This window comes from Thalassophryne amazonica, unplaced genomic scaffold (assembly GCF_902500255.1).
Source record: "Thalassophryne amazonica unplaced genomic scaffold, fThaAma1.1, whole genome shotgun sequence".
Classification (NCBI taxonomy): domain Eukaryota; kingdom Metazoa; phylum Chordata; class Actinopteri; order Batrachoidiformes; family Batrachoididae; genus Thalassophryne; species Thalassophryne amazonica.
In genome coordinates this window covers 62,122-76,166 of record NW_022986299.1, presented here as the reverse complement: position 1 = coordinate 76,166, position 14,045 = coordinate 62,122, and the positions used below count along the sequence as shown (strand labels likewise).

Genomic DNA, 14,045 nt, shown 5'->3' with positions numbered 1-14,045 from the left:
GATCAGACAGAAGGGAGTTTTCAGGGAATACTGTTAAGTCTTCTATTTCCATACCATAAGTCAGAACAAGATCTAAAATATGATTAAAGTGGTGGGTGGATGTTAAAGATTTTGTATATATGTTATCACTGTTAAACATTTGTACCTTTGTCTTCTTTCTCATGAGAACGGTGTTGTGCTGTTTTGCACCTAACCCTGAGACTGTACGTGTTATTCAACCTTGTTTTAGCATGCTGGGGTCAATCTGAACTGGGAATGAAGAGCTGGATGTACTTATTATTATTATACAACTTGTTTTTGTAGCCGCTAACGACTGGGAGTGAAGCATGACGGGGTCAGGCTGAACTGGGAGTAAAAGAACTGAAGGTTGTTTTGACTGTTGTGATGTGATGCTTAGTGTTCCAGGCAGATGCAGAACAGCTGATAACTGCAACAGACGAACGAGATGTGCTGACCTTCGACGATAAGAGTAAAAGAAACTGTTTTTCCTTACAGCTGCACTTATTGACGTATGTGTTTATGTTACGGGAAGAAACTTGTCTCGCGTTGTCCCCCCCCCCCCCCTTAGGACAAGTTTTATGATGTAATGAGGGCTTCTCTAATAAAAAGAGCGGGAGCACAGGCCAGACTTTAGTGTAGCCTTGGTGTACAGCCTGGCTGCACTCCGCGCGAGATTAATTTGACTTTCTGTCTCACTGGTGTTTCTTGACTCTGTTTGTCTTATCAAGGTTTTAAGAATGTTTGGAGGAGAAAATACCCAACATTGACTGGGGGCTACGTCCGGGATCTCAACAACACCGGAGGTGTCCGGCGGAGGTCGTCAAGTCCAGACGTAAATCCTTGGCCAAGGTCCGATCGATTGATCGTGTCTGCAATTGTCGACCACCATTGGCATCGTCTGGTTGACGAGATTTTCCCGAAGGAGACAGACAGGAGGTCGAGTCAGTGAGTAGAATTTCTTTGTAACAGTACTGAGTGAGTGGTGATCAGATCACATAAAACAGTTAAACTCCGTAAGCGATGATACAGAATCGTCTGTTAATGAAACACAGTTAAACTCTGTAAGGAGGGCGGACTCCTCTACGGTTGCGAGGGACGCACGTAGTTAAATTCCGGAAGGAGGGTACGGACTCCTCTGTTTTAATACGTAAAGGAAATCCCGGGTAGAAATACGTGCACTGTAAAAAGGCAGTTAAATCTAGCAGGGACGGCGGAGTCCCCTAATGCAGGACATTAGTTAAATTTCACGGGAGGGCGAGCTCCCCTGGCCTAAGAATACGCGTACGGTTATTACAGGTGTTTCTATGTGTAAATAGTGTTTTGTGTAAGTGTAAATAGAATAACTGTGTGAAAGTGTAAAACTTTGGACAACGTTAGTGACAACCGTGTGTGGATGCGGAGGCAAGTGATTCCGCTTCCTACGGGGAGGTGAAAGGAATCAACCACACGACGGCAAATTAATTGTCACGTCCAAAGAAAGTGTGAAAACTTCAGATTTAGAACACCCTAGGTGTGCCCCCGTCTGAAGTCCAAATTATAACAAGGGATAATAAAAATGGGGGGTAAGACGTCTAAAAATAAGGAAAATTTATCAACTGACGACTGGAAATTTATGGAAGCAAAAAATCCAAAAGCAACAAAGAAATTGGAGACCTGGATAAATAAACATGACTTTGACGTACGACTGAACCTGATCAGCATACAGAAGCTAAAGAAAGAGTTAGAACAGGAACATAAAGGTGATGAGAAAAAGATGCAGAAAGTAGGGGCAGATTTAGTGGCATTTTGGGAGGAGGAAGCAGAGAACAGACGGAAGGGAGCAGAGAAGCGACGATTAGAGAAAGCAAGGAAAAAGAAAGCTGTAGGTAAGGCAGAAGAAGATGTGATAATTCAGCACAGAGAACCAGAACAACCTCAACAACCACCGCCGGCTGGATCGTCGGTGACAAAGAGACCTTTATCTCCTCTACCAGAGGATGACGATGTACCGCCACCACAGTATGATTTGGCAGTAAAACCTAAGGTAAAAAGTGAAAAACCAGAAAAACCACAAACACGCAGTCAAGCGAGAGTGCCTACAGCCCCTCCCATGGTGGAACACAGTGACCAGGGAGGTGCCTATCCTATGATAGAAGTACCAAATCCACGTGCAGGAACAGCAGGACATCGATCAACCATGCTCGTATATCGAACATGGAATGCTGATGATATCAAAGCAGCAGTCGACATGATACCATCGCCACATGTCGATATTGAGGGATTTATGCAGGATATAGAAAACATTAGAAGTTCTTACCACCTTAGTGGACCTGAAGTCCAACAGGTGTGGATGAAAGCATGTGGCCCTAAATGGAGTCAGGTACGCGGAGACTGGAATCCTGCAGACCAGGATGGCGTACCGTTGCCACATGATGATCCAGTCTTGCAAACACGAGTGAAAGCTATGATTACACGAGCAAAATGTGTGTTAGGACCAAAAATAAATTACACTGAAATTACCAGGACAACACAGAAAGAAGGAGAACCATGGACAGAGTTTAGATGCAGATTTGAGAATGTATTTAGGGTCCATAGTGGCATATTGCCAGGAACACCTGTGTATGAAAACAAATTGAAAAACGTTTCACCTGTGAAGCTGACAATGACCGATTTGATTCATGATGGCAACTCAACAGCTGTCATAACAGTAACAGGTGCCACTGAAGATGTTTTAAAATTGAGATTCACAGGTATGCCATTACATGTGTCACTTTGTAAACCATATTTGACAGAATGGCAAGAATTGGGACTGACAGTCATAACAGCTTTGTCAGCCACTGATTGGAGCAGAGTTGGACCACGAACGGAGTTCAGTCCATCAACTAAATTGTATAAAGTGCCAGTTAATGTCTCATTGGTGCTGACAGCTGGAACACATATTGATGTGTCCACTTCACAATCCTGAGTGTATCAGTTGAGTCCTGAAGAAGATGATCTTCTCTCTTCGGTACCATCAGGATTGTGGACAACAGGTCCTTCAGACATAGGACTGATAAAAAAATGCACAACCTGTAGTTATACGACCAAAAACAGAATACAGACCATGTGTAAGACAGTATCCATTGAAACCTGATGCAATTGAAGGAATCAGGCCAGTAATAGAGAATTTATTAACAGCAGGAGTTATAGTACCATGTCTAGATTCACCATGTAACACACCCATATTTCCTGTGAAAAAGGCTCCGCCCTCAGTGGGGTGGAGAATGATTCAAGATCTGCAGGCAGTAAATGCTGCTGTGATTAAAAGAGCACCATGTGTTCCAGATCCACACACCTTGTTAAATTCGCTGAGACCAAATTCTAATAGTTTCTCAGTAATTGACATAAGTAATGCATTTTTCTCTGTGCCAGTACACCCAGATAGTCAATTCTGGTTTGCTTTTACCTTTAAAGGACAACGATATACATTCACCAGGTTACCGCAGGGTTACGCAGAGTCCAACTATTTATTCTCAAGTCATGTCAGCATGTTTAGCCAGTTTCATTCCACCGGCAGATAGCCAACTATTAGTGTATGTTGATGACATTTTGATTGCCTCTGACACACGAGAAAACTGCATAACTGACACAGTAGCATTATTATGTTTCTTATTTGATAATGGCCACAAAGTGAGTAAAAACAAAGTTCAGTTGTGTAGGGATAAAGTAAAATATTTAGGACATGAATTATCAGCCACAGGGCGCACGATCCTGTCTGACAGGAAGGAAGCAATTTTGCACGCTCCAAAACCACAGACCAAAAAGCAGATGATGTCATTTCTTGGACTGACTAATTACTGCAGGGCATGGATTCCCTGTTATGCAGAATTGACTAGTCCACTTTCTGATTTGATGTACAAGGATGATATTTCAATGTCAACCGTGTTGGAATGGAACAGAGATGCTGAGGAAGCTTTTGTAAAAGTCAAACAAACATTAGTGTCATCCACAGTTTTGGCACTACCAGATTATAGTAAACCATTCATTCAAACAGTTGGTTGTAAGAATAAGTTCATGACTAGTGTTTTGGTTCAAGTGTATGGCTCAAAATTACGGCCAGTTGCCTACTACTCATCTAAATTGGATGCAGTGGCAAGTGCTCTACCACCATGCGTACAAGCTGTTATTGCAGCCTCTATGGCTGTTCAAAGTAGCAGTAATGTTGTTCTATTCCATCAGTTGACACTGAAAGTTCCACATGCAGTTTCTGCACTTCTGTTGCAGACAAACATGAGCCTTTTGTCCCCAGCAAGACATCTTTCGTGCATGTCCTTGCTATTATCACAACCACACCTTACGGTAGAGCGCTGTACAACATTGAATCCCTCCACATTGATACCTTTACCTGAGGATGGTGAGCCACACAATTGTCTTGATGTAGCGACAGTCTGTACGAAAGCACGCCCGGACCTCCGGGACACACCCATCCCAAACAGTACAATTGTGTATGTGGATGGTTCTTCCACTAAAAATGCTTATGGACAAACACAATCTGGATATGCTGTTGTCACAAATTCAGAAGTATTGGACTCTGCTTCATTGCCATCGTCATTTTCAGCACAAGCAGCTGAATTAGTTGCTTTAACTGCAGCTTGCTATCTGTTTAAAGGTACGGCTGTATCAATTTATACAGACAGCCAGTACGCTTTCAGCACAGTGCATGTGTTTGCAAAACTGTGGGAAGAGCGTGGAATGGTGACATCATCTGGAAAGCCGGTGACTCATGCCACTCTCCTAACTGCACTACTGCAAGCTGTGAAATTGCCTCAACAAATTGCTATATGCAAATGTGCTGCTCACACCAAAGGCTCTGACAGTGTTTCAAAAGGAAATGATTTTGCTGACAGAGCAGCAAAAGAGGCAGCAGCAGCTTCTTCTATTTTTGTTGTACAGGAAACCACTCCAGATTTGCATTTAGGTCGTACACTGCTTGCTGACATGCAACAGCAGGCAACTGACAGAGAAAAACAAATGTGGATAACTAAAGGAGCTACATATGCAAATGATTTGTACGTGTGACCACAAAGGAAACCCATATTGCCAAAAAATATGTTTAAATGGGCGGCTATTATGAGCCATGGCGTGACGCATGTCTCATCAGGGGGTATGATATCGCAATTGCAATCTATTTTTTGTCCTTATGGGTTCGATGCATATGCAAAACAGCATTGTAGAGCATGCATGACATGTGCAAAACACAATTCACAAGGCAATTTGAGACCCCAAAGAGGCAAATTTCCAACACCACAATATCCCTTTCAAGTGATTCATGTGGATTATATACAGCTGAGTAAACATGAAGGGAAGGAATTTTGTTTAGTCGTAATTGATGCCTTCTCAAAATGGGTAGAATTGTTCCCTACAAAACATGCAGATGCACTTACAGTGGCTAAGGCATTGTGCAAAGACATCATTCCATGATTTGGAATACCAGAAACAGTTTATTCAGATAATGGAGCGCATTTTGTTAATACAATAGTGCTCACTGTAAGAAAGTCATTTCTGCAGACACAGACAAACAGTAAGAACAGTAGGACAAGACTAGTAATAGTGTGTGAGCTTGGTGTTAAGATCCAGGTTAGACACGAAAGCTAGCAGAAGACATTAAGAAGCCACTGTTCTGAACATAGGTGTGCTGTAGTGTGCAGAAATGGCGAAAGGAAAAAACAAAAAGAACGAGGGTTTCTGGACCCCATGGACAGTCCTTGTTATGCTACTTTTCTTTTTTGGATTGGGCTTATTATTAAAAGCCATAAGCACGGGACATGATAATAAGGATCACCTCCGCAGATTGCAGAGACCAAAAAGAAGTAACGAAGACCCCAGTCCAATGATAAATGCCACAGTACATAGCTGTGATAGGAACAATGCGTACCGATTTGGTGTACAAGCCTGCATTCCTAGAAATGGTTCTGTGGTCATCTCTGTACCATATAGTGCTCTTACCCATGGAATATGGGATGGTGGGGATGGTGACAGAGGGACTAATTACGGAAATAGTTTCTCATGGTATATGACCAATGATCAACAAGATAAGAGATGGGAAACGTTGGTAGCCGATGAATGGAGTAGATGGACACCAAGATGGGCACAAACCGACTGGGCTAGGTACCAGAGTCAAATTCTCAAAATGCATCAAACAGATGATAAGCTGTTTATAGTGGTGAATACCACAGAAAAAGGAACCATATTCCCACCTGATATAGAGAGAGACTGTTGGTTGTTCCTCCTTTGGGTATACAAACCAGGAAAAGATCCGTATTTCCATTTTTTCCTCTGTGAAACAGATAGAGTACAGCAACCAATATTGACCGAATTAAGTACGTCAAAGGGGGTGTCCATACAAGCAAAGGGGGTGTCCATACAAGCAAAGGGGATGTCCGTACAAGGCACAAAAGACATGAAGGCAGATGACTGGTTCCTAGTAACTACAGGAATTAGTGGACAAAATAACAATTGGCTTTTAATGGCAGAACAAGCAGGACTAGCAGCAAAGAAGGACTGTGTTGTATGTATGGGACCCAGACCTATATTACAGGTAATACCGGCAGCATTACCCAAAGACTGTCTGCTGACTGTTATGACACAGACATACATTGCAGCAAACAACAATTGTTCTAAGTGGGACAAGATCTATCCATTGACCAAATTGACTAAGACCAAACCGTTATTTTCAAGCAAAGTTGGGCATGCTAACCACACATGTGTACACTTGACAGGGACAAGTAAGACTTTGGGTAGCTTAAACCACACTGCCTGGTGTAAGAATGTGGTCCATAGTACTCCCACATTCAAACCTGTCGGTAGGAGTGACGTATGGTGGTGGTGTGGTGATAACAGAATCTTTGACAGACTGCCACGAAATGTGTCAGGTTATTGTGCATTAATATCATTATTGTTACCAGTTAAAGCTATACCCATGACCCCTGAAGACGTTACGACATATGCAGCCTCTCTTATTCCTGAAGATTGGCAGAAAGGCATAGCCAGACATAGAGTAAAAAGAGATTGGAAAGGAGTGGGAAATCCAACATATATTGATGCAATAGGAGTCCCCAGAGGAGTGCCTGACGAGTATAAACTGGTTGATCAAATAGCAGCTGGATTCGAATCTTCCATCTGTTGGTGGTGTTCAATTAATAAAAACGTGGACAGAATAAACTACATCCACTACAATGTACAGAAATTAGGAAATTGGACTGAGGAAGGATTTAAGGCTGTCCATTCACAGTTAGAAGCCACGTCCCTTATGGCCTTCCAGAACCGTATTGCTCTGGATATGTTGTTGGCAGAGAAAGGAGGTGTTTGTGCCATGTTCGGAGAACAATGCTGCACATTCATTCCCAACAACACGGCTGCAGACGGCAGTCTCACTCAAGCCATCGACGGGCTGAGGACGTTGAACAGGAAGATGAAAGAGCACAGTGGAGTAAACACCTAAGGCTGGGATTGGTGGCTGGAAGGGATGGGAAAATGCAGGTCTTTGATTTCTTCACTATTAGTGTCTATAGCAGTATTTGCTGCAATTCTAACATTGTGTGGATGTTGTTGTATTCCATGTCTCCGAGGCCTTGTAAATAGAATGATAACCACAGCAATAAGTCCAGGACCAGGAGGGGGTCCAGCATCATATCCACTCCTGGGGCAAGACGACAACGAGGAGGAAGATGACTCTCATGACCTGTACCCAGACCAATGGAAGTATGATGACCCAGACACCGATGATGGTGACAATGATGACATCACCTCTGGGGTGTAAGCCTATAGAACATACCATGATGAACCTCTTAGTGAAAATCTCAAAAAGAAGTGCTAAGCTGGGTGATGCCTACTGTATGTTTAACAGGCGATAAACAGGAGGGGAATGTTAAAGATTTTGTATATATGTTATCACTGTTAAACATTTGTACCTTTGTCTTCTTTCTCATGAGAACGGTGTTGTGCTGTTTTGCACCTAACCCTGAGACTGTACGTGTTATTCAACCTTGTTTTAGCATGCTGGGGTCAATCTGAACTGGGAATGAAGAGCTGGATGTACTTATTATTATTATACAACTTGTTTTTGTAGCCGCTAACGACTGGGAGTGAAGCATGACGGGGTCAGGCTGAACTGGGAGTAAAAGAATTGAAGGTTGTTTTGACTGTTGTGATGTGATGCTTAGTGTTCCAGGCAGATGCAGAACAGCTGATAACTGCAACAGACGAACGAGATGTGCTGACCTTCGACGATAAGAGTAAAAGAAACTGTTTTTCCTTACAGCTGCACTTATTGACGTATGTGTTTATGTTACGGGAAGAAACTTGTCTCGCGTTGTCGCCCCCCCCCCCCTTAGGACAAGTTTTATGATGTAATGAGGGCTTCTCTAATAAATAGAGCGGGAGCACAGGCCAGACTTTAGTGTAGCCTTGGTGTACAGCCTGGCTGCACTCCGCGCGAGATTAATTTGACTTTCTGTCTCACTGGTGTTTCTTGACTCTGTTTGTCTTATCAAGGTTTTAAGAATGTTTGGAGGAGAAAATACCCAACAGTGGACTCATTTACTTTTTGAGCAAAGCCGATAGAGTCTAATAATAGATTAAATGCAGTGTTGAGGCTGTCATTCTCAGCATCTGTGTGGATGTTAAAATCGCCCACTATAATTATCTTATCTGAGCTAAGCACTAAGTCAGACAAAAGGTCTGAAAATTCACAGAGAAACTCACAGTAACGACCAGGTGGACGATAGATAATAACAAATAAAACTGTTTTTTGGGACTTCCAATTTGGATGGACAAGACTAAGAGACAAGCTTTCAAATGAATTAAAGCTCTGTCTAGGTTTTTGATTAATTAATAAGCTGGAATGGAAGATTGCTGCTAATCCTCCGCCCCGGCCCGTGCTACGAGCATTCTGACAGTTAGTGTGACTCGGGGGTGTTGACTCATTTAAACTAACATATTCATCCTGCTGTAACCAAGTTTCTGTTAGGCAGAATAAATCAATATGTTGATCAATTATTATATAATTTACCAACAGGGACTTAGAAGAGAGAGACCTAATGTTTAATAGACCACATTTAACTGTTTTAGTCTGTGGTGCAATTGAAGGTGCTATATTATTTTTTCTTTTTGAATTTTTATGCTTAAATAGATTTTTGCTGGTTATTGGTGGTCTGGGAGCAGGCACCGTCTCTACGGGGATGGGGTAATGAGGGGATGGCAGGGGGAGAGAAGCTGCAGAGAGGTGTATAAGACCACAGCTCTGCCTCCTGGTCCCAACGCTAGACAGTCACAGTTTGGAGGATCCAAAAAAATTGGCCAGATTTCTAGAAATGAGAGCTGCTCCCTCTAAAGTGGGATGGATGCCGTCTCTCCTAACAAGACCAGGTTTTCCCCAGAAGCTTTGCCAATTATCAATGAAGCCCACCTCATTTTTTGGACACCACTCAGACAGCCAGCAATTCAAGGAGAACATGCGGCTAAACATGTCACTCCCGGTCTGATTGGGGAGGGGCCCAGAGAAAACAACAGAGTCTGACATTGTTTTTGCAAAGTTACACACCGATTTAATGTTAATTTTAGTGACCTCCGATTGGCGTAACCGAGTGTCATTACTGCCGACGTGAATTACAATCTTACCAAATTTACGCTTAGCCTTAGCCAGCAATTTCAAATGTCCTTCGATGTCGCCTGCTCTGGCCCCCGGAAGACAATTGACAATGGTTGCTGGTGTCGCTAACTTCACATTTCTCAAAACAGAGTCGCCAATAACCAGAGTTTGATCCTCGGCGAGTGTATCGTCGAGTGGGGAAAAACAGTTAGAGATGTGAACGGGTTGACGGTGTACACGGGGCTTCTGTTTAGGGCTACGCTTCCTCCTCACAGTCACCCAGTCAGCCTGCTTTCCCGACTGCACGGGATCTGCCAGGGGGGAACTAACGGCGGCTAAGCTACCTTGGTCCGCACCGACTACAGGGACCTGGCTAGCTGTAGAATTTTCCACGGTGCGGAGCCGAGCCTCCAATTCGCCCAGCCTGGCCTCCAAAGCTACGAATAAGCTGCACTTATTACAAGTACCGTTACTGCTAAAGGAGGCCGAGGAATAACTAAACATTTCACACCCAGAGCAGAAAAGTACGGGAGAGACAGGAGAAGCCGCCATGCTAAATCGGCTAAGAGCTAATAGCTGCGCTAAGCCAGTGGATTCTCAAAAACACACAAACTGAATAATGTGCAAATAATCCAGAGGTGATTCAGCAGAAGGAGTGCCCCAATCAAGGCACCAAACAGGCCATGAAGCAGCACAGGCAACGCACGACAACAGCGAACGCACGACAACGGTGCTAAAATAAAAATAAAAAATAAAAAAAATAAAAAAATAAAAACGAAAGCGTTAGCAAGCTAGTTAGCCTGCCAACGCTAATGAAAGTTAGCTGATAAAAGTGCTCCGTCGCGATGTTTCGACCGTTAGAGGTCTTCCTTAGGCGTTGGAGCACAGTAAAAAAGTTAAAAAAAGTAAAAAGGTAAAAAAGTAAAAAAGTCTTGAAAAAGACTGTTAGTTCAAGTCCAAAGCAGCAGGTAGCAGTCTCTGTGTAAACAGTCCCAACAGAGAGCCAAAATGTGGACATGGTGTCTCCACAGTGCATTATTGGGTAAAATTTCACAACAGAAGAAATGCATTCCACAGTGCATTATTGGGTAAAATTTCACAACAGAAGAAATGCATTTGAGACGGTCTACAAAGAATTCCTAGGATTTGCTGGTGTGGAATCAGAGAAGATTCTGAAGTACTGTAGCACCCATTGGTTGAGCTTGCTGACATGCATGCAGAGAATTCTTTGCCAGTGGCCAGCACTCCAGTAATACTTCACCAGCCATGAGGATGTGGAGAAGAGGGGTCTTATCAAAGAGTGTCATCAAAGTAAGAGAGAGTAGAGAAATGAAAATTTACTATTACTTCTTGACATCTGCCTTGAAACCACTGGGTGACTTTAACATAGCTTTCCAGGCTGATGGGGTGATGCTTCATAACCTCCATGGTGCAATAGAACGTGTTATCAAGTAATTCCTTGGATATTTTGTCCCTGTCCAGTCCATCGTTAACCAGGATTTGACCAAGATCAAGTACAAAGGGAAAGAAAACCAGCTACCTGATAAGGATCTCAACATTGGCAATGAAACAAGAGCCTTCCTGATTCAAGAGAAAGATCAAACACCTCCTGCAAGTATATTTGAGACCATCAGGAAGTTCTATGAAAGTGTGGTTGAGAAGATGCTGAAGTCATTGCCCCTCTTCAACAAGGTGTTGAAGGATTTGGTTATCCTTGATCCAGAAAGAAGGCATGATGTTTCAGGTTTAAGGTTGTCCCAGGCATTCCCCCAGCTTGACCTTGACACTGATGTGTTGCGTGATGAGTTCCTTGAGTACCAGCTGCAGGATGATGAAGACCTGCCAAAGGACAACCATTGACACGTTTTGGGGTTGTATGGGAAAGAAAATATCTGCAGGCCAGCTCAACTTTGGCAACATCAGTAAGTTGACCAAATGTCTTCTGTGTATCCCTCATTCAAGTGCTTCAAGTGAAACAACTTTTTCCATGGTTCACAAGATTGTAACAAAACAGAACAGATTTTAGCCAATGACAGTGTGTGTGCTCTTCTTAGCTGCAAACTCAACTCAGATTGCAAGGCCAAAGATGCAAAGAGCCACGTACCTCTACACCCAGGCCCATGGGAGCAAACAGTGCTCTATTGTTTTGTTTTTTGCCGAAGAACCACATAATTTAGAAATAAGCCTTCCAACTTTTTTGTGGTATCCTTGAAATTCCATGATAAAGGTATTATATATGTATGTTTTAACACATGATATGTTGTTGTACATCTTGGGTGGAATTTCTAAAATCAATCAGTCAGTCCTGTCTTATATGTCGTGTGCTGCTGCCTTTCTTGGCCAGGTCACCACTGTGAAAGACATGTTGATCTCAATGGGTTTTTATTATCTGGTTAAATAAAGGTTAAAGAAAGAAAGAAATAAACAATGAACTTCAATGGAATGGTCACTGGACCTTTTCCACTGTTTTACATACTGTGCAAGAAATAAATACATTCATTAATTAGGATTCAATAGTTAATTAGGATTAATTAACCAATTAATAAGAAAGAAAGAAAAAATGAAATGCACAGCGCTCTGCAAGGCTCGAGGGCGGGTCGCACAGGTATGATGTTGAGTATCAAATTTAGAGATGAGAAAAAACTCACTTTGTGATTATTATAGGAAATATTGTGACTGTGATATAGTAAATGTATGATCCTGTAATGTCACACTCGGGTCCATAAGTATTTCTATGGGTTCCACTGAATAACATACACATAAAATCATAAGTCTGGCATTAATTTCTTCATTAGTTGATTCATGTGTACAACTCAATCATATATGCCACAGCTCAATGGTTGAAAAAACATATCAAGCTCCAAATGTATGCTTTTACTAATTCCATGCCGTCTATTTTTCACAGGATATTTATTATTTACAGCTATAACAGAATTTTTACCTCTGTTTTGATACATTTCCCAGCAGCTGCATTATGACTGCCATGGATGTGAATTACGTAACGGTTTTGTTACGTCCGTAGACCACCAGTTCCTGATGATCTTCTTGATGTTTTTGTTCTAAAACTGGTTGTTGAGTTGTCAGTCTGAGCATGCTTGGTGGGGGTTCTCGATCTTCCACTAAACTCACTAATTAATGTACGTCATGTCGATAGACCAAACAGTACCTTAATGCTCACAGTCTCCTAACCTATTATCATTGATTACTACTATTAGTACACAACTTTTACACCTGTATCAGACAGTTCTAATGCAACAATTCAGTGTCAAGGTGACAAAAGGTTTTCTGTATGCTATTTACACCTTACTTCAACATTGATGCATACTTATTCTTCACCATGTCTCCACGTAAACCAGCCTGGTTCTGTTGTGTGTGATGTCACCTCCATAGACCAGTATAGTTTACAAATATGTTCAATATTTTACCACATTTTTATGAAAAATATGAAATTCCATTATATTTTCACTGATTTTGCCAGTTAACTAATTGTCTAGGGGAAGTGATGGTTTAGTGGTTAAGGGTTGGGCTGCAGACCAGAGGATCTTCGGTTCACATCCCAGCCTGACTGGAAAACCACTAAGGCCCCTTGGACAAGGTCCTTAATCCCCTAGTTGCTCCCGGTGTGTAGTGAGCGCCTTGGATGGCAGCAGCCTGACATCAGGGTGAATGTGAGGCATTACTGTAAAGCACTTTGAGCATCTGATGCAGATGGAAAAGCGCTATATAAATGCAGTCCATTTACTATTTATTTATTGGCTCCAAAATTAAGGTATTTCCATAAGGCTAACTACAATTCATTTTGAGGGGTAGATGACCACCATTTTGGCACCCAAAGCAAATTTCAGCCCAACTACATCTGCCAAGGACGTAATAAAAATCACATGGGTTTATTTATTTACGTCAAAACTACTGCACGGACTTTGATGAAACTGAAGGTGATCTGCACCAACCCAGCAAAGTAAAAGGTGAAACATGTTGTGCTCCGTTACCTGGAACTGGTCGATGGCTTTCAGAGGCTCCGTGCAGTTGGTCAGAGTTTCTTTCAGGTCCTCGCCGTTGGAGATTCCCAGCTCAGGAAGACCCGCAAACATCCTGCTTTCTGCCTCTTAACCATCCATTAAAATAAACTACAGACGAGCGAGAAAGGGAAGGAAAAAAAAACCAACAACAAGAAAACGCGGTGCAAAAGATCCACTTCTTTCTGCCAAAGCTCACTTCCGGTGTAGCTGAACACAGTCCGTCAGAAACGCAAAACTAAAAGAGGTTCCGAGGGGCCGTCCGCCCCACTGAAAGACACGCCCACTACATGACACGCCACTTCCGCATTATGTACCGTTTACACGTCATACAAGGAACCGCAGGGGACGTTTCAGAATTTGGTTTACAGTTTACAAAGAATAAAAAAGAGTGACTGATATATATATATATATATATATAT

General features: G+C 42.4%; 1 protein-coding gene across 1 annotated transcript in view; it reads right to left on the bottom strand.

Annotated features, from left to right (window-relative positions):
* The window catches only part of nelfb (negative elongation factor complex member B), a 116,739-nt gene extending 102,956 nt beyond the window's left edge, over nucleotides 1-13,783 (bottom strand). Inside the window, exon 1 of the mRNA XM_034165548.1 lies at nucleotides 13,597-13,783. Coding sequence (XP_034021439.1) covers nucleotides 13,597-13,698 — 102 coding nt within the window. The 5' untranslated portion in view covers nucleotides 13,699-13,783. The remainder of the gene's footprint in view (nucleotides 1-13,596) is intronic.
* Nucleotides 13,784-14,045: the final 262 nt, after the last annotated feature.